A 26,703-nucleotide genomic window follows, 5' to 3' on the forward strand; every position below is an offset into this window, starting at 1 on the left:
TCGTATTATGAAAAGGCTTCCGCCCTTTGTTGGGTTTCTCAAGAACATAAATCTATATCGGCCACAAATGACCACAGTTTGTGCACATAACCACACAATAATTTTTTATTAACGAATATTGCATGAAATAATTTTCGGCACTATTTTCCATTCTCTTTCGTGAGTGATTTAGAGACACAAATTAATTTCTATTAATTAATAATAACGTGTATAAAATTAATAAGCATACAAAATAAAATTGGTAAAAGTAAATAAAATTTGATTAATTTTTATAAATTATTGACTTCTTTTGCGATTTCACATACAATATGATAAGAAATATTTGTAATACATCGAGCTGCCGCATTCACCAACTTGTAAATGATTCTGGGAAAAGAAACGTGACAGTCTCAAAGTTCCGATTGACGATTCGCCGTTTACTTCCTTTATTCCATACAGCAAAAATTGTATCGCTTAGGAGCGCGCAGTTCAAGCCACTGTTCTTGATTCGGAACGTACATCTCAGCTGGCATGCGTTCCAGACCTGGAGATTCGGGCGATCCACGCTCGTTCGTTCTTCGAGCTGAAACCGCGCAAAAAGCAGCAAAAAGGAGGTTTAACAATTAATCTCTCTTTGAAAGGAAGCGTCTCAGAGATATGGATTTCCGTCATTAATAAAAAGAATTATCGATTTTTGAACAGTTCATGAATCTCCTCATCGTAATGTAACGAGGTGGAAGTACTCAGAAAAATACATTTCGACAATTTATCTGCGATAAAGCCTCTTTCACCGAAACTTGCAAAACACCTTTGAGAAGTACATATTCCAAAGAAATGTCATTATACTTGACTTGCCCAATCGTTTGCGCATAGCGATAGCTTCGCCCGGATGCCTCAACAGAAGCCGACCAACGCCCTCGCAACGACGTAGAACCTCGTTCTTCAGCAAGTGATTCCTGACGTTTTGCGAGATGATCGAGCACTCGGTGACCCACGTCGATACGTACGCAAAATCCGTCAACAGTTGTTGCGCACCGTACTCGCTAGAAATTTAATTTAATGCGCAATATAAGAATAAATAATAAAAGATATAGAAATGTTGGCAAACGTAAATTTTGCTTCTGCATACTATTTCTAAATCGTCTCACAATTAAATAGCTTCATTAGGACATATATCGAGCAAACGGAAAATTTACCTAAACTTGATGCGGTGCAGATAAATATAATCAAGCCACGCCTCGCACATTATTCGTAGAATCATGTTGGATGTTTCGTGGTCCTCTATCACTTCCAACACTGGCAGCAATACTTTTTCTACGACAATTTCAAGCATATTATTTCAAGATAATAGACAAATAATAGCAAAAACGTACCAAAATAAGTTTCTACATAAAAACTGGCCGTCATCGGAGATATGTCGTTGTTTCTTCTCCAATAACTTGGCTGTGGAAAGCACATGTGCAAATTCGCTAGGCTGATCACACGACAGATCTTGGCAAGCGTGTCGATGCTCTTAGCGGGGCAGATCTGCAGAAATAAAGAAATATAAAATCATATGTAGTTTTCTAAGCAACAGATTCGAGCTGAAAACTATTATTTGCGAAAGAATTATTTCCCGATTTTTGAACGATAGGGGTAAACAGTAGAGTTGTTGACCACTTTAGAATAATTGGCCACAACTTAAAAAATTAAAGATTATAAAGAAATACTATTAAAATGTTTAAAAGTGTATTAAATATTTTTGTATTTATAATTAAAAACATTTTAATAGTATTCTTTAATTTTTTAAGATGTGGCCAATCATTGTAGTGGCCAACAACTGTACTGTTTACCCCTATTAAATTTTTGCTTTGATAAAACCTTATTATCTTAACTATATAGGTATATAAAATAAATAATTAGGGCATTATATTCATACAAAAGATGTTAATAGAAATGAAAAATTATTAATTCAAGTTATATATGTACACTTAATTAATTCATCTGAGAGTTTTTACTTCGAAAATCTTCTTTTCCATTTATTTATCTGAAATCCAAACTCTCTCTCTCGTGTAACATACCTGAAGCAATTCAACGTTCGCTTTGACTTCGGAAACGATCTTTGCTCTCATCTTCGTGCACACGTACACCTGGACGCTAATAGAATTCATGGACAATGCGGTCGTGTGATCAGCAAGCTGAAATATCAATCAATGAAAGCTAAATATAGTGCATTTTCTTTATAACACAGATAAAAGAGTAGTACCTTGATGTAAGACAGCTCTTCGAAACAGTTCACTACATCACCCTTGACAAGAAGGAAGAATACATCCAGGTCCCAAGTGTGAGCGATAATCTTGGCCTCCTGAATGGCCCACAATCTCGCCGTATGCACCGAATGGTCTATCCTGTGCAACACGACGATCTGCTCTGACAATGGCAGTTCAACCAAGGGTGCTCCTATCACCCACTCGCCGCCCACCTCGCATTCGTTGCTGAGAGTGACCAGCAACTGGAACAGCTCGACAAACATTTGGCCGGTGTCGGTTCCCTACAAAAACAATTAATAACAATCACTTACCATCATCTGTGTGGAAACTTGTTATTTCTCTCTTCTCTCTCTCTCTCTCTCTCTCTCTCTCTCTCTCTCTCTCTCTCTCTCCTCTCTCTCTCTCTCTCTCTCTCTCTCTCTCTCTCTCTCTCTCTCTCTCTCTCTCTCTCTCTCTCTCTCTCCTCTCTCTTCACTACAGATTTTTCTACTATGAATCATGTACGCTTGTCAGTGCATTTTATCAAACAGATATTCTCGAAATTTTAGATTGGAAGTTTCCTCCGTGGAGTACCGACCTCCGTGGACGACGGTTTCGAACGGCATTCGAAGGCCGAGGTGTAAGCTAATCTAAACATCTGGTCCCAAGCAATGACGGTGGTGTGATACCCGAGCGCGTCGCACAAAGTCTGCAGCGCTGATCTGACTGTAGGCGGGGCTGAAATTTTAAGGACAAATTTTACAATATTTTCTCTCCGAAGGATGGCATTTGTTAAAGATGAGAAGTGTCCTTTAAATAGAAAAACATTCTTACTATCGTTCCCCTGAATGAACTGCCGCAGCCAATCCTTGAGATGCTGAGCGCCGTGGCTGTGATGAGTCGCGAGTGCTTCGTGCGACCACCAGAGTATCACATGATCTAAAATACTGGACAACGCGCCCCATGCCACCTCCTGATAGTAGTTCTTTACCTTCTTTACCGCGCTGCCTCTCAATCTCGTCTCGCCTAACAAGATTTTGTGCATCGCTTCAACTATGATATTCTGGTAATTTAACGCTAGAAGATGTAGTCTTCGAATCCATTCGGACTGTACCTTTACTGGTCTTCAAGGCGTCCGCGCCGAGCAATTGCGGTGATATTTCCTGCACGACATTTAAGAGTCTAAGGATCTGCTCGTTTTGCGTGTTCACAAGTGCCTGCACACTTTCGATATTGGATGCCTCCACTTCGGACAGCGATGTCGCGCTCATGATCGGTGGCGTTAAATGTCTCGTAAGAGCGCTGGAGTTTGAGACAACAAATATACCAAGATATATTTGATTAAATGGCAAATGTATTATCCTGACAATAGTTGGATACAATATAAAAAAATATAGAAAAAAAATATATACATATATAAAGGTTTACATATGCGTTGCATGTAAGATCGTGCTTTTAAAACGATAATAATATTGGTGGTGCAATTGTGATCGCAAACCGACCGATAGATTTCAATGCTAGAATTTTCTGAAACGTCCACGTCGTTCGTTGTAGACACAGGCTTGGTTTTCTCGTGGGGCTCGTAATTCGCCAGAAGACAGTCGATTAGTTCGTGACAGGATTCCTCCGCCCTGTTCTTCGCTAATATCTAAAATTATTAATATTGTAACGTTACGAAATGTGCTGTTAAATCTGTTTAACTTAAATTATGTTTATTAAAAGAAAATATCAATTCTAGATTGCCGAAAGCTGCAGCGACGAATAAGAAATGTTGGAACACTCGCTTGCAATATTTTCGTCACGGAAATTTTCTTCAAAGGCTCGAGCATGGATGGGCAATCGTTGTAAAAGACATTGACAGACGGATCCGACACGTCCGGATTCATGTCGAGGATTTTGTTGTAAGCATTTACCAATCTGCAATTTATCCATTATATTGTTACCTATTATCTGGCCTATTATTGGAGAAATTTAAATGTATATCTGAAAAAAATTCTATGAAAAGAAATTAATTCTCTGATATTAAAGAGCAATTAAGATAATAAAGCTAAACAGAGGCAAACATAAAATATAATCAAAGTAGTAGAAAAAAATTGAATGACTTACCTGAACACTATTCTTATGTTCTTGTCATTTTTGCAATCAATAATGTCATTAATCAAATCTTGGACAAACTTCGCGATGATATTTAGTTTGCGCTTCAATACCATCGACAGATGATTTACCTTATATTTGTATATCGGATGATTGCTTAATTCCGCCGAATTGCACATCGATTTATAATTTTCTATTAATTCCTCCAGGCTATCTGTTACTTCTTCGAAGACCTGTGAAATGTCCAAAGCAATTAATTGTCCGCATTTTAATTTTATTTTTTATAGATATATACTAACAACAAAAAACATTTTTGCTGTAAATTTACATATATTCGATTTTTAACTCGTTTGATATGACGTCAGAATTTTGGAGTATTTGTGAAATGTTACATTACGAATTTTTATTCTATTATAACTCAGATTTCTGAACTTGAGAAGGACCATAAACAATGATCGAAACGTCGTAATTATTACAATTAATAAATGTGGCCAGTTGGGTCAAGTAAAAATTATTTTTGTTAATTATTTACTAGCGAAGATAAGCTTTCTAATTAGTTCAATTATATTCCAACCTCCTGATCGCAAGTCCGAGCCTCCGCGGCGTCCTCGATGATTAAAGCTACGCATCCCGCAAGCTTTCCCATTCTCTCGTCCAAAAGAGAAGCATCTACGAGCCATTTGTCGAGAGCACCGTCAGAAAGCGGCAGCCACTTTGCGATGTTTGCTCTGTAATTAGTATCCATGCGACGCGCTAATCAATCTATAATATCCTTTAATTATACTTATTCTCAGTTAGCGTTCGAAAGGATTTTCTGTGGCATTCTGAGAATATTATCTTTGAATTAATCTTTCCTTTCACGAGACTGCAATTTTAATATTTATTTGAAAATGTATTTTAATATTTCAGATTAATTGTGAGTATAATTCAATATTTATTTATTTATTTATTTATTTATTTATTTATTTAACAGTGCACCCCTTGCTCTGAACGCGCTATTTTATTTCTACGCGACTGAGGGCTTTTGACTGACGAACTGATGGATTATTGCACATCACTTTCGCGAAATCACACTAGGCAGTGAAAATTAATTATATAATAATAATCAGTTGAATGTGTAAAAACTGGTAATTGGACACTGGTCGTAGAAAAGCAGTTTTTAGACGATTGTATAATAACAGATATGATTATGCAGTTGGAATTATGTCGCCGTGCGATCGTTACTTCGAAAAGATAGCTTTGTTCACGGTTCGCTCGACATTTTATCTATTTTGAAGATGGTATCAGCTATTGTCACTTTTAACGGGAATGGCAAGTGTTGCACCACGCGTTCCCAGTTGCCACGGATACGCCTGACGCATGGCAATAAGGGTATACATATAGCAGGACATGCATATTATATGTGTACGTGCAGCATATATACGCTCTACATATAGTCTGTTTTCTTTAATTATTCGATTAGTCTTTAATTATTCCAAGTCTGTCTAGATTTTTGTAAAATGCCGAAATTTAACAATGCCCTGTTATTGAATTTAATTTCAACAATTTCTGAAATGTCGAAATACAAAACAAACGTTGCGTTAAAATAAAAACATTGTATACAGTTGCAAAATATACAAATCAAGAGACACAGTATTAGTATTAGGGAGTTTTTGGAATACCGTCTTTCAGAATACGGTAACCGTATCTGAATTTTTCAGATACAGAGTGAATGTATCTGAACAATTCAGACAACGTTTACGTAGTTTCGAGAATAACGCAAAAGAAAAAAGAGTCAAGTTTTTTATATGATAAAATTGCATTTCTTAGCTCATTGGCCTTAACTCAAAATGTTCTTAAAACTTTAAACTTTAAGACAATTAAAAAAAAGTTGCACGGAGGCGTGATATGTCAACTTCACAGACACGTGGCATGACCCCTTAAAGTAAATTGCAAACGTATTTCCTTGTTGCTAGCAATGATTAAAAGTCATTATATAGACGAGCCGATTAAATTTGCTTCACTGATAAGTCTACGACCTATGACATACAGGTAGTTAAATATGTCCGAGATAAAACAGCAAGTCACGATAAATTCAAAATAGACGGCAAAATAACAACTGTTAGGTAATTAATTTTGTCATCATTTTGATTTTATTGAGACGTTTTGTTCTACTTATTTTAAAGACAAATTAATTTTACTACGTAATTCTACAATTAAAATACTGTAAGAAACAAAATAACAATAAAACATAGAGGTCACAAATGGCTCATTTTTGGGGTTTTTACCCATTTTCTCCACTCTTTGACAGCAAACGGATGTCATCATGTGATTCTACGGTCTATAAAAAACTATAAGAAACCATGCAAATTTTACATCCCGGCTTGAGGCAAAAATCGGCTACTTTATAACATACTCTTTTTAAGACAAACAAAATTTAACTGTCAACTCTTCGTGGTCACACTTATCTACAGTTTTATAATGGATCAAAACAATCCCAGCGACTTTAATCAGCTGCGGTATTTACAGTTTTCATTATTTTGACTTGAAAAAATTACTGAACTTTCTTGAAATGTTGTAAAACCTGCCGTGTGTGTAATATTAATTTTGTTAATTATTTAATATCTATTAACATATTTTTTGAAAAAAATCACAAAAGCTTGGAGTTTGTGTAATCCTGTTTTAAAAAATTTTTGTCATGTTGACCCCTATACGAAGGGTTAACATAATAATAAAGTACTGTAGTAAATATTATACCAAATTAACCTTAGTGGCTTTCTTTTTTTTTCAATTTAATAAACAGTAATATTTAAGAGATATAAATAAAGTTGAAAAAGGAATAATTTACATAATTTTTTAAATAAAACCTTAAAGTAAATAAAATACATGCTTCTTATTTAATGTTTAATAAACATATTTTATTTCAATATTTTTGTTTTCTTAAAGCATAGGAGAACTGTGCCATATTGAGACTGTTACGTGTTGCATTCTATCAGTGAGCAATAGAAGCTGTTGAACAACGCTGCTTGGGATAATCTTTTGTTTTATTTCAGTCAGAACTGTGATATAAAAAGTAGCGTGGCAGTTTATAGTTTTAAAGAGGTTTCGACATTTTGTAAGAGATGTCTTACGTTATTATAATACAGTAAAAAAGATGAATTATGTACTAAGAACGAATTTCTGCCATAAATACATGTAATATTGTGTCTAATTTTATTCCTAAATTAGAGATATTCGTCGCTAACCATTAGCCTAAGTGACTTTAAATATGCACACGGCATCCAGCTGCGGCCTTTCATTGTCGGTTGCGAGTACCGTGAGATAAGCCTCCTTCTCTCTGGCGGGTTTGTCCCTGTCGAGCATCTAGGTCGTCCTCTGATGAGGCCCGTCTTGTTGTTGAATTTTACATATTTAAAGTCACGATTGAAGATATAAATGACAACGAACCCGTCTTCGACAAAGTGGTACGTCTCGCTAACTACCTAAGTTACTTTAGTCGTTATAACTTTGTCGAAGACAGGTTCGTTGTCATTTATGTCTTCAATTGTGACTTTAAATATGCCGTGTCTCTTGATACCGTTTTTATACTACTGTTCGTCAAATTTTAAATACGAGAAACGAATCCTATCGAATACCATCTATGCAATCTCTGTCAAAACTGTTTTGAATTTTGCAGCGGACGAAATTCAATCGTGCTTACTATGCGCGAATCCGAGCTCGTATCACCGCAAATGTATAATACACGTAAAAGGATTCCGCAGCGTTACGTGGCGGAACGTTTTGCGATTCAATTTATGATTGAAATTGCAAGTAACTGTTATATGAAAGCTTTTTAATCGTTCAATTTTCTTTAGCTATTGCTTGTTTTATCTACATTTATTTTATATAAGTAATAGTATACATGTGCACACTTAGGTATTCATCTTAGGTATCTCATATAGTCTTTTAAATAAGACATTATTTTACCTCATTCATTACATTTTGCTTTATGTTCTGGTAAGTCTGAGTAATATTGCCGTAGCTTTTCAGGCAGTGTGCGTTTTTTATCGGGAAATATTTCATGTATACTTAAGTGTGTTCTTAATGTTATTTTTATGTTACATTTATAACATACCCGAATTTCTTTTTCACATTCCCAGCACTTTACCTGCAAAGGTTCTAATCGATCAAAATAATTCCACAATTCGGTGCGTTCTGCATTATAATTAACCTTCCTGTATTACAGAATGTCGGATGCTAAATGTGGTACAGAAATCGCCTTAATAAATGTTTGCAAAACTTCTCACAAAGGTCGGAGAAAAAGAGAAAGGTATGATTTATTTATTAAAATTGTATGTAAATATTATAGATATATAAATGTATAATTTGAATTTGTCTTACTACCAATTGTGCAGCTCTATCCTTTTTTATTTCATTCACTAATTCTAAACTTGTGTTAAAGCATGGCACAATTTCATTACAATTATCACATTTATATGATTTACATATAATATACGCAGGGTGGCCGGTAATAATCGCCGAACTTCTCGTATGTAAGTAGAGTGAGTTAAACCGAGTAGAAAAGTCTTCTACCATTTTGCGAAATTCGCAATACTTACTAAGAAATTAATTGAAAAAGATCGGCGAATCTACTCTGGTATTATAGAAGCGCGTGGCGAGAAGAGACATCCCATTCCCAAATATTGCAAATTTTACAAAATGGTAGAAAACTTTTCTACCGGTTTAACTCACTCTACTTGCATATAAAAAGTTCGGTGATTTACCGGAGAAAAAAAAATACTCTGTATAATATTATATATATATAGGCAATATTTTCTCTCATTACCTCAAAGTTTAGTTTTTTTTTAAAGAGCAATACGAAAATTATAATTTTAATTATTTTTTAAAAGTCTTTTTATTATTTTTCTTTTTATATATACGAAAAAAGATTATACATCAAGAGAAAAGAAACGTAAACAGACATATTTTATACATAAACAATTTTTTCTCGGGTGTATATATTAATATTACATGTTTTTAATTTTGAATATAATTTATATTATATATGCAGGGTGTTTCACACAGGATTGCACGGCACTATTTTAGGGAAATATTTTTTAGGTCAAAATAATTTAAACAAAAAATTTTATGTAAACATATGTCACAAACTTATTATTTATTACTGAAATATTAAAAGAGTAGAGATTATGTTTAACAGTAAAACAGAAAAAGTTTAAAGTATATGTTTTCGAAGTGACCGCTCTTTTGTTGAATGCGTAGCATTCAGCACGATAAACCCATATATGTTTCTCTGGCATATGTCTTATGGCATTAGGATTATTTCTAATATAGTTGCTGCCGCTTCCATTATACGATTTCTTAATTCTTCGTGCCAATAAGTCTACAATAAACTACAATAAACTACAATGATCCACGATAAAGACTTTAACCCCATAGAAAATAATACATCGTGCTTAATGCTGCATCCCAGACAGCACACGCAATATTTTATGGATGTCCATATATTATGTCCAGAATGCCTATGGACGTTATATGAATATTTATAGGATATTGGTGCTATCGGGGATTCAACAAAACGGCGACCACTTCACACACTTTAAATGTTTCTGTTAAACATAATATTTTTACTCTTTATTAATAAATAAGTTTTATTTTAACCTAGAAAATATTTGCCTAAAATAGTGCCGTGCAATTCTGAAATACTGTGTGTTATGATTTTAATATATATCTTCATATATATAGGTACATACATCAAATATCTCAAAAACAACTGAACTCAAAAATCCAATTTATAATATTTTATAATTCGAGTCTTAATAATAGCATGTAAAATTCATTTAAAATTCTCTTGCCATCAAACTAATTAAAAATTCATTTAAAAGTAAAGTATGATATGAATAAAGCTCATATTCGAAACCATTGACTTATGTTAGTTAGAAATATGATTCAATCCCCATGAAGCTCAATCATAACGGTTACCAGAGCAACAAAAATATAAATTGACAGTGTTTTTTCTAGGGTAGCTCCATGGCCGGCCTCCAAATTTATCGTGTTTAAATTAAAATTTTAATTAAAATTTCGACTTGACGATTCATCAAAATTTTCATTGTATAATATCAAGAGAAATTCAATTGAAAACATCAAAATGGTATGGAAAAGTAAAATTACGTTTTCTTGTGACAATTTTTGACTTTGAAAAAAAAATTGAGATTCTTTGGAGTACACCGTCAAGATTTCAAGTTTAATGTAAAATACAACAATTACGCGATTTGCAGCGCGAGTGTATATCAATGCACGTAGGCCAAGCGGGCGTTCAGATGGGCAACTCCTGCTGGGAGTTGTATTGCCTGGAACACGGTATCCAGCCGGACGGGACCATGCCGTCCGACAAAGCTTCCGGTTCCAACGATTGCTTCAACACCTTCTTCAACGAGACGGGCTCTGGCAAGATGGTACCGCGCGCCGTGATGATCGATCTCGAGCCGACTGTCGTCGGTCAGCTATGATATTATAACTAATTAGCGTAGAAAAAAATTACTTGCAACAACAATATTAATGTTATAGTAATCTTGACACGCGCGAAAAGTATATCTTTATAGCTCAAAAATTGTTATTCCCGCAGATGAAATTCGGACAGGAACGTACAAAGGATTGTATCACCCGGAGCAATTAATTACCGGCAAGGAGGACGCTGCCAATAATTATGCTCGCGGTCATTATTCCATCGGAAGCGAGGTCATCGAGTCCGTGATGGACCGTGTGCGCAGACTGACCGATCAGTGCACCGGCCTGCAAGGCTTCTTCGTCTTCCACTCGTTCGGGGGTGGCACAGGATCGGGGTTCACATCTCTGCTTATGGAAAGGCTGTCCGACGATTACGGCAAGAAGAGCAAATTGGAATTTGTCATATATCCAGCGCCACAAGTGAGTTCAGGAAAATTAGATCAACTTTGCATATTCTTGAAAAAGAAATTTTAATTAGTTTTTGTGCTCACTCATTTTATAAGAGATAACGCGAAACTAAAACGAACTGAAAAATATAATGTTTATTTCTGAAATTCCTGAATATTTATAATAATAATGATCAAGATTAATAAAGATAAAAATTAAGTAAAATCGATTTTGAAGCTAATTTCTAGTTATGAGAGAAGTACAGATCTTGTTAAATAAAGATTTAGCGACGCGCGTCCCCTCGAATCCTAATAACTTTTATTTAAAAAATAAAAAACACGTTTTTACTCTTTCAGGTGTCTACTGCCGTGGTGGAGCCGTACAATGCGGTATTAACAACGCACACGACGATCAGTCACTCAGATTGCGCGTTCATGGTGGACAACGAAGCGATCTACGACATTTGTCGGCGCAAGCTCGGCATCGAGCGGCCCTTATACGCGAATCTGAACCGGCTCATCAGTCAAGTGGTGTCGTCGATTACCGCGTCCTTGAGATTCGACGGCGCCCTGAACGTCGACCTGACCGAGTTCCAGACGAATCTGGTGCCCTATCCCCGCATACACTTTCCCCTGGCGACCTATGCTCCGGTGGTGTCCGCCGAAAAGGCCTACCACGAGGGCATATCGGTCGCGGAGATTACCTCCGAGTGCTTCGAGGCCGCGAACCAGATGGTCAAGTGCGATCCGCGCGAGGGCAAGTACATGGCCTGCTGCCTCCTGTACCGCGGCGATGTCGTGCCCAAGGACGTCAATGCCGCGATCGCCGCTATGAAGGGCAGGAGTTATATCCGCTTTGTCGACTGGTGTCCCACGGGGTTCAAAGTCGGGATCAATTATCAGCCGCCCACGGCCGTGCCGGGCGGCGATCTCGCGAAGGTATCGTCGTCGATAATAGAATATTCTCTTGGAAATCATTTTTTAAATAAAAATAAAAATTAATATATTAAAAATGTAGACCTAAGTCCGCGCACTTTTAGACGATTTATAACTCGTACCAGAATTCAAAATAGAATTCTATCTTTATCTGCCTTTGTAATTTAATGTGCGAAAAATATTTGAATAATTAGAATTATATAGCACATAGAAATATATATATATATATATATATATATATATATAAATAATAAATATACAAATAATATGCGGCACACAGATTACATTACAGATAATAAATACAGTTTATGACTTGAAATCTGACGGAAATTAGATCGTCAAAAGTAGGCTTCAAATTTGATATAATACCTGATTTAAATTCATTTTATACACTTAGAATTTTAATTTTAATTTACAACTTTCTAACTAGAACTGTTACGTCGGGTAGCGAACGTATCTAATAATTATTAATTTATTATAGAATTTAATATAGAATTTTTGAAATTTACAACCTTCTAACATAAAAAATAATAATAATAATTTACATAATAATTAGCTGTTTATTATGTAACATTGATATTACGTAATATATTATACATCATATACATTATATTCAACAGTCGTTTATAATTATCAAATTTGTACGTAATATTAACATTACGTAGTAATCATAGACAATAGATAATATATCAACTGCATATATGCTTGCAGGTCCAACGAGCTGTCTCTATGCTATCTAACACGACCGCTATTGAAGAAGCATGGGCCAAGCTCAATCGCAAGTTCGACCTAATGTACAACAAGCGGGCATTTATTCACTGGTACGTAGGGGAAGGTATGGAGGAGCTTGAATTCGCGGAAGCGCGCGAGGACCTCGCGGCACTCGAGCGGGATTACGAGGAAGTCGCCCTCGAATCTCCGTCCACACCGGATACATCGCTGGAGTATTAACATCGCGCGTTTTTTTTTTTAGAGGAAATCTTTTGAAATAGACCGGCGTATTTCTTTTTTTCTTTTCGCTACCCGACAACGAGGCGAAAATTACAAGAGAAGTGTCACAGCGCTTATGCGTTAAATTTTTGTGTAAAAAGATATATTTTATGTTTATTCTCGTATAATTGTCACCGTATTTTATAGAAGAGTATTTTTTGTAAAAGTTCCTTTGTAGCGCAAGAGTATAAAAATATACGAGTGTTGCATCACTTTACAATTAATGTTTCATTTGGCATAGAAACGAATATATAATATACATATATAAAGAGACAAACTTGAACATAATTATACTCCTTATATTGAAAAATTTACTGACCCAAGAGAGATAATACTTATTTACGTAATATATACATTTTTTTTTTTTTTTTTTTTTTTTTATTGACTTCTTTTTTGGTACTGATATTTATAAAAGTATATCAACGAAATTCCCTTTATATCTATTTACATCGTATTCATTGCACTTGGAGCGATAGTAGCAATTGTACATATAGAAAATTATGTCGAGGTTTAAGAAAATGTAATATATATATATATAACAATCACGGTAATGGTGTTATTAATAACTATTAAAAATCACGACAATGTTAAAACTAGACATGTAATTTCATTCTCCTAGTAACCAGAATCTATTTGATAAAATTAAACATAACTTTATTTCTATTGATATTTGTCATCGCAGCGGAAATAAATGTAGTACGGGTACAAAACTTAACATGATAAACGTTAGACGCATCCAATATCGTTAAGTTCTTTTAAACTTAAAATTGCATTAAATTTAGGATGCTTTGAACGAATATCATTGTTAGTTTTAGCTGAATGCATTTATCGGATTGCAAATAATTCATTTGCATTTTTCAAGCGAATCACAAGTCTCTTTAGACACGTCCACTTTAGATAAAACTTTAAATCATGATAATCTAGCCAAGTTACTTGAGTTATTATTACTTAAATAAAATTTTAACTTGTTATAAATTTAGTCTTTTCATCGTAATCCTACATGCTTCAACGTGATTAAGATTTGACAGTTACTGCCGATATAGTAACACGTGATAGAACTGGCATTGTATGTAAATCTGTAATGTATGAACAATCCTTGGATGAAGCAGCTCCATCAGAAAATAATACGACAATTCTTCCTATTATACAAGAAGCGTTGGCATCGGTTTTTTTCCGGGCCATGCCTCTTTGGCGTACTTCTTCTTCTTCGGTTCCATCGCCCGCGGTTCCGTCGTACCCGGTATGTGTTCTTGCACGTGCGACACCTCCGCCTGTATCTGATTCGGCGTCATCTCCACTTCGGGCGCCGGGTTGGGTAGCGCGATGCCAAGCCGCGACGTCAGCGACGTAAGAGCCGTGGAAAACGGATTGATCGACGACATCGAGGACGGCGTAAACTGCTCGGGAGGTAGATCGTGATAGAGCTGCGAGGTGGTAGACGTGGGCTGCATGTGCTTCAGAGGATTGTGATCTTCTGACAATGATATGAGACCACCCTCCATTCGCATTCTCTGCAATAAAGGAGCACACTCTTAATACTGTAAATAATTTATAATTATTTAATACTGAGCCAAGCAGATTTTTGTATCACGCCATTGCGTTTGTATAAACGTCACGCGTACCTTACTAGGAACAACTGTCGTTTGTACAAGATTACGAAATCTCCCAACCGACGGATCAACGTCTTCCGGATTGATTACTTCTTCATCGTCATTGAAGGTGATTCCCTTTTTCTTTCGCTTGCGCGTTGGTTTATGCATCTCATCGTCTGTTATGCCAAGCATAGAAATTCGTCGGTTGTGAGCTGTATTAAACTCCGTTAAATTCTGAAAGTTATAATCGATTGGGTACATTTAGTACAATATAAAATTTAAATGTTTTAAGTAAAGTGTTAACATATATTATCAGATGTATTTGATACATACGTCTAATTCCGTTTCTGTTTCTGGCAATCCCAGCAAACCACCGGCGTCCATGTCATCGGATAATTTCTCCAGTTCTTCGATGATAGGCCGGGCGCCAGTCTGAGGTCTTTCCCTTATTATGTAATACCGAGTAGATGCCCCAAAGTGAAATGTACTGTCAATTGGTAACTGAGTCGGTTTGTAACCCTCCAAACGTAGATTTCCAATAAAAGTTCCATGTGCTGAAAAGTAATCGGAGGTTCTTCATCATACGTAAAATCTATCATATAATATAATTCTATAAAAGAATGTATTGAGCTTACTACAAATGCAGCTATTGGTAAAATTATTTTATGTCAAGATTCTCTTTTTTTTAATAGATTGTAAAGTTAGCGTGTTAAAGAAAAAAGAGATTAACACACTAACTTTACAATCTATTAAAAAAAAGAGAATCTTGACACTTAGCTTTCATTAAAAATGTTTCTTAAGAGATTGTACCTTAATAAGAATGCTTATTAGCATCAAAATTTAAATTTAAATCAATTATTGATATATAAGTATGTGGATTTACTGTTTCAACTACGAGCTGTGTTTCAAAGACCGAAAAAAAAAATCGACGCATAGTTCACCGAGTTTGGAAAAAGTATATAAAATTTACATACTATTATTATTATACTAAAAGTCAATCCAAACCATAAATGGTTTCTCTCTAATTGATTGTACATTATAACGGTTGTATTTCACTCATTAATTATACTTTAACATCGATATAAGTTTTAGCGCTTACTGCTTCCCAGATCAACCAGAAATGCCCGATTGAGGTGTTTGTGATAAACGAGAGCGGCATGAACACGTGAGCAGGACGCGTGATCGATGCAGAAATCGTTCAGCTGTTGATTGCGGCCGAACAGGTAGCACTTCTTCTCGTCCACCATGAGTTTCTGTAAAGTAGATAATAGGCATTTATAGTGTGAAACACGTTCGTGTGCAGCTCACGCGAGTGGATAATGGAGTTTCGAGAGTATCACCCAAGTCACGGCTGACGTATCGCTTCTACCTGTATCAATTTATCGTTCTTCAGCACGTCCAGATGCAGCCCCACCGGTGGCTTGCCGGCCCTGAAAGAAGATGTTATTAATTCGCACGCAAAGCGACGCCGAATGTCGTCGCGACGGCGACAAGCAGCTCGGGGGACGATTGCGTAAACAATAGACGGACCCGCGACACCGGGGACTCGCGAACGAGGAGGACTCTGATAACGTACCAGTTCGGGACCTCGTAGTGGTTGGCCATTGTCGTTCGCAACCTGTGCAACAATCCGCCTCGCTCCGCTATCCGAGCGCGAGCGAACGCGCGGGTAATATAACGAGCGACTGTCGAAATGTGTACGGAGTACGGACGAAAACAAATCCCGTGCCGTGTCAGCGGAACCCTAAACCCCACACCGCACCACACACCACACCGCCGACAACCTCGCAAGCCGCGCCGCGCGTCTGCGCGTTTCCTATGACCGCGAAATTTCAATCCCCGGCGAGAACAGAAGACGCACGCTTCGAAACCGAGTTGCCGTACAACTTGTTGTCGAATAACGAAGAATATCGATCGAAGATCGAATAGCTGTTTTTCTCAGATAAATAGATAAATTTCTTCCGGCCGGTCTCGTAAGGCCGTTCGAACGCCAAGAAAAAATTCCCTAGCTCTTGGAGCAAAAGAAAGGGATGAAAAAGGTTGTGGAAAGGTGGAGAAAGTGTAGCTGCAGCATAATATGTGTGGCGCATCAGATATTTTTGTGCTGAAGGAACGATTCAAGTAATTCTTTACAAGTGATAAATTTGAAAAAAAAGCGATGTGAAAATATATTCTCATTCTTTTGTTCTTTTTTTTTCTTTCTTGACTTCCTCCTCCAGTTTTTGCACCTCAGACGCTAATAAAATTAGAACGAGTCGAGAGAAAGTGAATTTAATTTTTTCTTTGTATATACTACGTTATACTTTTCTCCATTAAAAATGAAATAGATATAATAAATAAACGTTTAAGAGAGAGAAAAAAAGAAATGACGCAAATTAATTGTTTGCTATAGAACGCCGTGCCCCGCCACGCAGAAACAAAAGTGCAGCAATCGCGGAGCAAGTGCAGCTGTCAGTGTCGGTACTAGTCTGCTGTCAGTGGGCATTGGTGGGCATCAACGACAACAACGACGATTGCGACGCGGATGGTACGTTTTTGACAGAACCGTTCTGTCCCAGAGGATTTCGTCGGAGTTCGATCCAGGATCCAGGACTCTCGTGGCAGTGGCACTTTATCTTTTCCCGTCGTAAATCACATATTAGGCTGCGTGCGGAGCGATAGACGAGCGACACGGGGAGGAATCGCTTGCGCAGGTTAAACGCACGGCTGATGCGTTCGTCTGGGGCGAGTCGCGGCTAAAACGGATACGGAGAGATGTCGTTCAAAGTCGGGCAACGCGTCGAGGTCCCCGTGAAGGAGTGCCAAGGCGTGATCGCCTACGTCGGCCACCCGGCGTTCGCGTCCGGCAAATGGATCGGCGTGATACTCGACGAGCCGAAGGGGAAAAACAACGGCAGCGTCAAGGGCCAGGTGTACTTCAAGGTGAACCGACAGAAAGACGTTGGCTAATGTTTACAAGATTTGTGTAAAAAAAACTGGAACCCTCCCCAGTTGGAGACACGGCGATAAGATTGAGCTTATCCCGAACCTTTAGAGAAAAAGATGTCCAATGTCCATTTCTATCGATATAGATTAACTTTAATCTCGGTTTAAGTTACTTTTTATCTTTTTCCAGCTGTGAGAATTAGAATCAACGACCTCGACCAAGCTCCGATTACCTTAATCGGTGTTTAATTCAACTAGCAGAATTGCTTGCAAAATTTCAAATTATATAGTTTGTCCACTTTTATAGACAAATCCACGCATTTTTATTTCTGAGATTTTATAGCGCATGTAAACTATATGCTAAATGCCGTGCATTTATGATAAAAGTGAACTGAGAATACAGGCCTTAGAGTTTCGGTGCACAATCAATGACGATTGCGTTTAGTCTTCCAAGAAGAAGTTGATTCTAATTCTATTAGATAAGCGTACCAGAGAAGAGTACATTGAGCACATGATGCGAGATATGTAAGGCGAGTTCGAGTTTTTTTTACTAAACAGTACAGAACCATGTACAATAGAAGAAAATGTTATGTCGGTTTCGCATTGTACGCAGTATTTCTCATGTGTAACGGCAAATCTACTTTTATTATATGAAATAGTTTAATTTTCTTGTTAGTATGGAAGAAGATATATTTTACGTTGTTTATTTCTACTGTCGCAGTGCGCAGAGAATCATGGCATGTTTGCGCGCCAGACACAACTTATTCTGTTGGACGATTTTGGTAACAGGACCGAACCTGTCAGCCCATCGTCCGCAGGCAGCAATGCCACGACACCTGATGACAGCGCCGCTAGAGCCAGGAGTCGATTAAATAGGTGAGTTTAAATGTTAAATTGTATTGAAAACATATGGTTATAGATTTAAGATTCTTATGAAAAACGTACATAATTTTTCTGTAACAAATACAGTAAGCTGTAATTATTAGTATATTATGCTATAAATAACAGATAGTCTTGCAATTGAATATAAATGCTGTAGATAGAGTATTACAGTATTTCAACATATTTAAAGTAACATATTATCATCTGAAATGGAAAATAGTAGAATTAAGCAGTAATTGAGCAGAATTTATTCTGCATCAAAAATAATTTATTCATTTTTGAACTGAGCTGAATGTAAAAAATTCAGAAGAAAGAATATTTGAAATAATTTATTTTCACAATTTTTATGCTAGCATTAGTATGCGTCGGAGGAACGAGCCTACAGCGTAAGTTTCTCATCTTGTAATAACGCCAAGGAAATACGAATGACAATCGTTATTATTTTCCTTTCTAAGAACTTCTGACATTTTATATAAATAAATGAATAGGCGAGTATATAATTAATAAGTTCTTAAAATGTATATGCTGCTCATAAAAGTGTACGGAGAAAAACATCTCCTGCGAATGTTACTCGCCAGCAAACTGACAAACTTTCTGGGTAAGATTACTGCAAGCAAAATCTTGACGAACGGACGTGTCAGCAATGTGTATTTTTTTTTATCGCTACCGCTTATATAGACATTTTGAAAAAATTGCAATTATCTATCTTCTAACTATTAGTTCTGTCGAAATGCCAACTGCATTGAACACCCACTCTGCAGCTTTAAAGCACAAACAAGCTGCCAATATGCCTATTGTGGAGCTTTTACACATGCGTACCTTATTTTTAGTTAATAAATAATTAGCGATTATATATATATATATATATATATATATATATATGTATATATATATTTCTGTTGTGCTTATTATTATGACACAAATGTTATATTGCTAAATATTACATGCTATTAAATTTTGTTTATCAATTTAATTTAAGTTTGCATTTCTGTAAGATTATATTTTTATTTTAAACATATTTTGTACCAAAACTTTTTTTTATGGACATTTATAATTGTGCGTATATTATTCTACATGATTTCCTACTGATTTCATGCAATAATCTTTATTTCTATTTTTTTTCATTTTAATATAAATAATGTAAGTTCAAATTTCCATCGCGGTTGATTTGGCGAACAGCTTAGTAAATATGTGTAAAAAATATGTATATAAATTACTAAATATATCGTTAAATATATTTTATCTTATATTTACAGTTCTCGATTATCCTTATCTGGAAGTAGAACATTATTAAGTGCCCCGAGTACAGAAAGCCTAACTGGATCATTGCACGAACGTAGAGACGGCGGCGAGTCATTAATCCCAGCACCAACTTCAACTTCAAAGCGTGCTTCATTCGTTGAGGTAAGATATATTGTGAATAAGCTGTGATAAAAAGTATTAAGCTGTAATATAAATTATTTTTATATTAATAGCATATAAATTATTTTATATTTTTTATGTATCTCTTATATATATATATTTTTTTAATTGCTCGAAAAGTAAAAGCAAAAAATTTATCTATAAAGAACATTATTCAGAAGATTTAAGGCATGACATATACATATATGACGAATGGTATAATTCCTATGTGAACAAGTTGTCTACTATATTCTTATGATATAATTTCCATTCTCGTTTTTAACTAACAAAGAGGTGATCTAATATTTTGAAATCTATAGGTCTTTCAATTATTTGTATGTTTCTCTTATATTCATGTGTAAAAAAAAATCCTATTCTGTGACTCGGTAAATCAAATGTAATTGTGCACGTATGCGTTTTTGTCTGACCGAAAAGTGTGCTTGAAACAAAAGTGAGGTAGAATTAATGGTGAAAATTAGAAGGAAAGAGAACGGACTGTAAAGTAAAAGCAAGTCGGAGGACTCCATTGGCACAGAATAATTCATATGGGAATGCACGTACGTGTTTCAGAAGTCCCCTAGCACGAGCTCGCCTCCCGGCAAAAAGCCAAAGGTCCAAGATGATCAGAATAATGTAATTAATACTCATTAATTGTAATATTTCAATTTTTTTAATACATTACCTCTCTAATATCTTGTTCTTTCTCATGCTAGCTGTTTGCCGATCATAAAGCATCGTAACACATAATTTTTGTAACCAAACAGCGTCCATTGCACCTTTAACGGATACGTCCTTAGTGGATTATCGACTTAATTTCATTTTACTCTTCGCATATCATTACTGTGTTTAACATCAGCTTCATTAACTGAGTTCTTTGGTGCTTTGATAGTTTACGATACACACAATAGGAAGGGATATTCTGCATCGTTTCGTCTTACCTTTTACAGTTAGGAATTGAATTCCCCTTGCATTTGCGTTATAAGCTTAATAATACTAATATTCAGCACAGACGAGTTTTACACTTTGAAGTGTAGCTTTGCCTGATCAATAACTTTCTCAGAGTTATATTTGTCAAGAGTTAATCTTTGTGGAGCGGGGATGCAAATGAATACAAGCGGGTCATTAGGACGTAATAGATGAGACAGTCTCGATGCTCTGACTTTAGCCATAGTCGATGCCACGACTTTAGCCTGTTTAAATGTATCACGTAACACACGATTCAACTCATCAACTGGATCTTCCTCTTTATAATCGTATAGTACTAATAGAATATTCGGTGTAGCTTGTTGGTGTTTTGTTATTGCAACTAATCTCTCATTAATCACCATGAAACAGACTAATTTTATCCGAATGTAAATACAGAAACAACGGCATTATCGTAACATCATATACGATTCTCACACATAGGAAATGTGGGGTGTTTTTTTCATTGCCGCATTTTGAGAATATAATTATGTTATCTTTGTTTGCGCCATCCATATACCGTTTAGTTATACCGTGTGTGTATATGCGTTTTAAGCTGGCACAGGTACACAGGTCCAGAGGACTTTGAAGAAACTCTTTGGCGATATAATTCTTTCATTGCGATAATAAAAAGAACACCCAACGGCACAAAATCCAAATATATCTTACTTTTTCTCCCTTTTCTGTAATTCAGACAGGTTTTGTAGAAACGTTGAAACCGCAATTCGTACCCGGTCAGGTGATGGCGGGTTCAGCAGCAGCTGCGAACTTGGTGGAAGAAAAATTGTCGCACTTGCAACTTATGCAAGAAAATGATAATTTGAAATCTCAGGTAAATTTCCCTTTTAGGTTTTTCTACCGCGAGAATTCTTTTTTCTGTTTTCTTATAGTTCAAAATTACATATCCTTATTTATCCTTGTTAAAATTATAATGTGCATACATAATATTATAGGTGCGTGATCTTACCGAGAAAGTAGAAACGCTGCGTGTAAAACGAATGCAAGACAAGGAAAGGATGAAAGATTTTGAGAAAACAAAACTTCAAGTTGAACAGCTTCTTGAATTTAAGGCCAAAGTCATGGAAAGTCAAGTGAGTATTATATGTAATAGCAGGCATGCTAAAAAGTCGATTAAATATCGAAAATTCCAAGAACTTCATTGAACGAGTTTACTCTTAATTTTTTAGAGTAAGTCATTTAATTTCTACTTTTGCTTACTTTGTGTTATCAAAGGCGAGCCTTCAAAGAGAACTTCAACGAGCTCGGCAAGAAGCTAGAGAAGCTCACGCGGCGAGAGAACAGTATCAGGAAGAAATGTCTGATCTGTCTGAGACAGTTGAAATGGCTACATTAGATAAAGAAATGGCGGAAGAGAAGGCCGAAACTCTTCAGATCGAACTGGACCAACTCAAGGAAAAATTGGAGGAACAAACATTGGATCTAGAGATATTACGCACAGAAATATCTGAGCGGGTATAATATTTCATTTAATTTTTATAAAGTTTCTATATCTTTCTTATATAAATTTGGCACGTTTAAATGACATTATTATTTTCGCAAATAAGGCAGCCGGTGGTGGAGCGACTACGGGAGCTTCAAGCTACGAGGTGAAACAATTGGAACAGCAAAATAATAGGTTGCGCGATACGCTCGTCAAAATGCGCGATTTATCCGCGCACGAGAAACACGAGTTTCAAAAACTGCAAAAGGATATGGATCAGAAAAAATCTGAGATTTTGGAATTGGGTCGTACGAAAGAGAAGTTGTCGGCACGGGTCGAAGAAATGGAACATCAGATAGCGGATTTACAGGAACAGGTATATATTGTTTGTACGATTTGCAATAACATCATAGTTGCATACATATTTTAACGTTTCTTTTGCAGGTCGATGCAGCATTAGGAGCCGAAGAAATGGTCGAGATGCTAGGCGAGAGGAAAATGGCATTGGAAGAAAAAGTGGCTGAACTGGAAGAGGCTGTTGCAGATTTGGAGGCTTTGCAAGTACGTAGTTCTTGTACTTTGTATTACAAAAGATATATAATCTACAGCAAATACATAATGACAAATAATGTACTATGAATCTGTCCAGGATATGTCGGATCAACTGGCTGAATCATCTAAAGAGCTAGAACTGGAACTTCGTGAAGAATTGGATCTCGCACTTGGGGCAGCGCGCGATGCCCAACGACACCGGGACGCCGCGCTGGAGACGCTGGCAGATCGCGAATTAACCATCACAAAGTTCCGCGAACTCACGCATCAGTTGCAGGAACAATGTTTGCAGTTGCAGCAACGAGTTCAGTCGACAGAGTCTACCAAGACTAACGTTCGAGGTAGGAGAGGAAATGGTGGTGCATACGAAACTTTATTAACTAAGTTATCTCTTTTTTTTATGAATTCTTATGTCATTTACGATTTAGGTGCGGACCAACAACTTGCGGAGATATTAGACTTCCAGAAAACGTTTGCTGAGACCCGAGCGCAAACCAAGGCGGTCGACCTCGAGCTGCGTCGTTTAGACGCCGAGGAAGCACGAAATCATGTGTGCTACTTGCTGTCCTTCATGCCTCCTGTATTTTTGACTCGCGGCGGAGATCATGATGCGATATTGACTCTCTTATTGATACCGAGAATGACGCAAAAAACGGAGATATTGATTTCGCAAGTTCGGGAAAAGTACAGATCGATCGAAAAGATAGACAGGTAATGATAATTCGATTTTTCACCACGCAAGCTTCATTTAGATGTACAATATTTAATTTTTTTTTTTATTACAGGACTTCTGTAGTGAGAGGTCACTCGGTAGCACAGTATTCGTTCAGATCTCGTCTGTGCTCGCATATGTACGCCTTACAAACCACCCTGGGCTGCTTCGAGTCGGCTTTAAACTCGTGCAACGCGGAGATGTTACTTAAAGCGGGAGCGGCTTATCCGGAAATGGCGGCGCAGGAAAAATCCTTGGACTCGTTAATTGAACTGGCTAAGAGAGATCAGTTGGACGAAAATTTGCCGATGGACGCGATTGAGAAGTGTTGCGGATACTTCGCCACGATGTTCTCCGTGCTCTTCGGCGAAAGTACGGCTGTCAATCAGGCGCGCTTGATTGTGAATGGCACGAGAACTTTGGGCAATACGTGCGATGCCATAGCTACCGATGCCGCGGCGATCAAAGTATTGATACAAGGAGAGAGTGGTGATATAGGTGCATAATATTTGGTTAATTAAACTTGACCTGCGTAGATGTGTTATTGTAACGCATTCTTATTGTTAAAGGTAAGCTTTGTCAACACGTCGAAACGACGTGCGAGGTGATCCAGCAGCATTTGAAATCGGCTAGAAGGCGAGTACCGCGTGATCACGCTGGTCCAGCATTTTCCGTAGGCGCCAATTTAGGATTAGATAAAGATTCCAACGAACAATTTTCGACATGCTATCAGCACGGCGTGAAGATTATGAAGACACTTCAGTATCTATTGAAGAGTGCCTTACAGGCTATTACCGAAAATGGCGGTAGGTATTTTGGATAGACTCTCTCTCGGAAAATTAATTTTTATAATATTTTTACAAATAAATTCTTCAGATTTAGACACAGGGCTAGCGGCCGATAAGTTGAAGGAAATGGCCGCAACGTCCAGCGAGAGAGTATACGATACAGAAGACTTGGGCCCTATGGCCACTGTCAGGGATAGTTTAGCGGTGATACAACAACTGGCGGCAAATCTAGCGCAGAAGATGGCCGAGTGCGAGAATGAATTAGCTATAAGCGGACAGACACAAAGTCAGCAATTATCTATGGAGCATGAGCAAATGACGCCAATTGTGGCTAGAGCAAGTGCTGTGAGGAAGGAGTCGGAAGAAACAAAAATACTCAGCAGGTGCGTACATTTCCGTCGGCTGGTTATGTAATTACCATTAGAAGATTCTTTGAGATAATCCTTTGACATTTTTACATTAGAAAACTCGAAGTGAGGGATAGTGATATACGCGAGGCGAGATTAGCTTTGCGGGAGAAGCAGGAAGAATTGTCCGAGATGACACTGCGGAAGGAATTGGCCGAGAAGCGTTTTGCGACGCAGCAGCATGAACACGAAATGAATGTCGATAAATTAAAGAGAAAATTAGAAGAGGCGCAAAATCAACTAAAACGCAAGGTATTTTTCTTTTCAGTATTGTTTATCGGTAATGTTATCTGTATATTTGTTCACCAATTTCTTTATATTTTCAACACTGATGATAGGAAAAGGAATTCGAAGAAACAATGGACCATCTTCAAACCGATATCGACAGCCTAGAAACAGAGAAAGGACAATTGAAGGAAAAGTTGAAGTCAATTGGCAAAAAGACGATATCTGTGTCTGGCGTGGACAGCATGACAGGAAGCACTTCGATAACGAGCACTTTAGACAACAAATATTACGTACAAGAGATAAACGCCCTCAAGCAAGCCTTGAATAATGAGCATCAACAAAAGAAGAAGATAATGTGCGCTGTCTTGCGTCAAAAGTTAGATAGTTTGGAACCGTTGCCATCGCCGACGAATCTTAAATCTCTGGATATGAAAATTCAAGAATTACGAAAGAAGACTACTGATCTCGTCAAGGTAATCAATTACTAATTGATAATGATAATCATTATCAATCATTATCATTATCATTATCATTATCATTATCATTATTATTACACTCAAATATTTTTTTACATGAGTACGCTTATTCACATTTTAGGATGTCGAGAAGAGTCTGGTATATCCAACAGTTCCCGATTTGAGGCGGAAAATGCCCGAAACATCATATCATTATTTACTGGAACGGCAAAGAAACATCATGCAACTGAAGGAACGAGTTGACGAGCTAGTGGTAAGTATAGATAAAAGATAGATAAGCAACAGTATAAATCGATACAATATCGATTACTGGATGTCCAAAATATATTGTATATTTCTTCAGGCTCAGGTACGTCGTGAGGCTATTAAACGTACGCCGGGTGGACGAGCGGAAGCGAATTTCGCTGTGTATCCGAATCGCGAGATGGCGGCGGCAATGCAGGAACGCAAATTACTTGCTGCCGAAATAAAGATCCCTTATAACGGCCCAGAACAATCATTCTCCGTTAATGTAGGACCGCAAGACCTTAGGAAAATTCACACTCTGATGTACTATTAAGAGTCCGTGCTGTTTTATTTTTTATTATTTATTTCGTGACAAGGTAATGTGATCATAGAATCCTCAAACTATACTGTGCAAGAGATACTATCTTTTTCTAATAATTTTTTCACGGTAGCAATATCTTGTACTACGTTGCCGTACCCTGTCGTGCTCCATGAAAATGAAGCGAGCTAATTGTTACGAATAACGCGGCATTAACTTAGACTTTTATACAGAGAATTTATGTCGTATCCTTGTATCGATGTAAGAAAAAAGGTACAGGGCAGATCTAGTAATTCGTAATTTGCACTTGTGCATGTTTATTTATTTCCGATGGGCTACAGTGCGATGACCGGCGCATCGCAGCTGGGAGGCTCTTTTTCAGTGTTAATTACGTTTATAAATGACGCAATGTTATTTAATATTAACAATACGGAAGAAAAATCATGTGCCTCACGGCTTTTCTGTATTATATATATATATATAGCCTTTAAGAATTGTCAAATATATGGTCTAAAAATATTTACATAAGTGTTTTGTATGTACACCCTAAACGGTGATGGTATCACAATAATAGAAAGTGGTGTGGTCTTGCAGACCAAGTACCTCACATACCTTGACCAAACATCATATACACTTTCACTGTTGCTATATGTATATTATAGGCAACAGCCGATCTCGGTAAATATCATCAGCAAG

At 36.9% G+C, this 26,703-nt stretch overlaps 4 protein-coding genes across 10 annotated transcripts; 2 read left to right on the forward strand and 2 right to left on the reverse strand.

Annotated features, from left to right (window-relative positions):
* Positions 1-72: 72 nt before the first annotated feature.
* LOC143903492 (coiled-coil domain-containing protein 142) lies at positions 73-8,014 on the reverse strand. 3 transcript variants are annotated; one of them, XM_077417127.1, is made up of 13 exons: positions 4,876-8,014; positions 4,314-4,534; positions 3,992-4,124; positions 3,710-3,855; positions 3,322-3,509; positions 3,042-3,233; positions 2,806-2,945; positions 2,225-2,509; positions 2,040-2,156; positions 1,353-1,506; positions 1,176-1,293; positions 835-1,022; positions 73-562 (listed from the first exon to the last, which is right to left on the reverse strand). In XM_077417127.1, exons 1-13 carry the CDS (start codon positions 5,044-5,046, stop codon positions 426-428), a joined length of 2,190 nt encoding a protein of 729 aa, XP_077273253.1. In that variant the 5' UTR covers positions 5,047-8,014; the 3' UTR covers positions 73-425. The 3 variants fall into 3 exon arrangements, with proteins under 3 accessions (XP_077273253.1, XP_077273252.1, XP_077273254.1); XM_077417126.1 differs by having other exon boundaries at positions 2,806-3,233; XM_077417128.1 differs by lacking the exon at positions 3,992-4,124 and having other exon boundaries at positions 2,806-3,233; positions 4,433-4,534.
* LOC143903493 (tubulin alpha chain) lies at positions 3,974-13,139 on the forward strand. Of its 2 annotated transcripts, XM_077417130.1 has the most exons (6): positions 3,974-4,108; positions 8,506-8,589; positions 10,556-10,775; positions 10,903-11,204; positions 11,528-12,109; positions 12,818-13,139. In XM_077417130.1, exons 2-6 carry the CDS (start codon positions 8,521-8,523, stop codon positions 13,055-13,057), a joined length of 1,413 nt encoding a protein of 470 aa, XP_077273256.1. In that variant the 5' UTR covers positions 3,974-4,108; positions 8,506-8,520; the 3' UTR covers positions 13,058-13,139. The 2 variants fall into 2 exon arrangements, with proteins under 2 accessions (XP_077273256.1, XP_077273257.1); XM_077417131.1 differs by lacking the exons at positions 3,974-4,108; positions 8,506-8,589 and adding an exon at positions 10,135-10,428.
* A 312-nt stretch (positions 13,140-13,451) lies between these two features.
* Nipp1 (nuclear inhibitor of protein phosphatase 1) lies at positions 13,452-16,479 on the reverse strand. Its single transcript, XM_077417135.1, has 6 exons — positions 16,265-16,479; positions 16,058-16,118; positions 15,788-15,941; positions 15,022-15,242; positions 14,719-14,922; positions 13,452-14,607 (listed from the first exon to the last, which is right to left on the reverse strand). Exons 1-6 carry the CDS (start codon positions 16,291-16,293, stop codon positions 14,239-14,241), a joined length of 1,038 nt encoding a protein of 345 aa, XP_077273261.1. The 5' UTR covers positions 16,294-16,479; the 3' UTR covers positions 13,452-14,238.
* A 668-nt stretch (positions 16,480-17,147) lies between these two features.
* Positions 17,148-26,526, forward strand: Dctn1-p150 (dynactin subunit 1). 4 transcript variants are annotated; one of them, XM_077417117.1, is made up of 20 exons: positions 17,148-17,610; positions 18,335-18,489; positions 18,849-18,881; positions 19,034-19,093; positions 19,752-19,899; positions 20,467-20,529; positions 21,554-21,691; positions 21,813-21,950; positions 22,093-22,332; positions 22,425-22,676; positions 22,745-22,861; positions 22,950-23,193; positions 23,281-23,563; positions 23,638-24,062; positions 24,134-24,370; positions 24,441-24,735; positions 24,816-25,011; positions 25,098-25,460; positions 25,585-25,716; positions 25,807-26,526. In XM_077417117.1, exons 1-20 carry the CDS (start codon positions 17,443-17,445, stop codon positions 26,020-26,022), a joined length of 3,903 nt encoding a protein of 1,300 aa, XP_077273243.1. In that variant the 5' UTR covers positions 17,148-17,442; the 3' UTR covers positions 26,023-26,526. The 4 variants fall into 4 exon arrangements, with proteins under 4 accessions (XP_077273243.1, XP_077273245.1, XP_077273244.1 ...); XM_077417119.1 differs by lacking the exon at positions 20,467-20,529 and having other exon boundaries at positions 17,149-17,610; XM_077417118.1 differs by lacking the exon at positions 19,034-19,093 and having other exon boundaries at positions 17,149-17,610.
* Positions 26,527-26,703: the final 177 nt, after the last annotated feature.

This window comes from Temnothorax americanus, unplaced genomic scaffold, assembly GCF_048541705.1.
Source record: "Temnothorax americanus isolate GAGA-0224 unplaced genomic scaffold, ASM4854170v1 Scaffold47, whole genome shotgun sequence".
Classification (NCBI taxonomy): domain Eukaryota; kingdom Metazoa; phylum Arthropoda; class Insecta; order Hymenoptera; family Formicidae; genus Temnothorax; species Temnothorax americanus.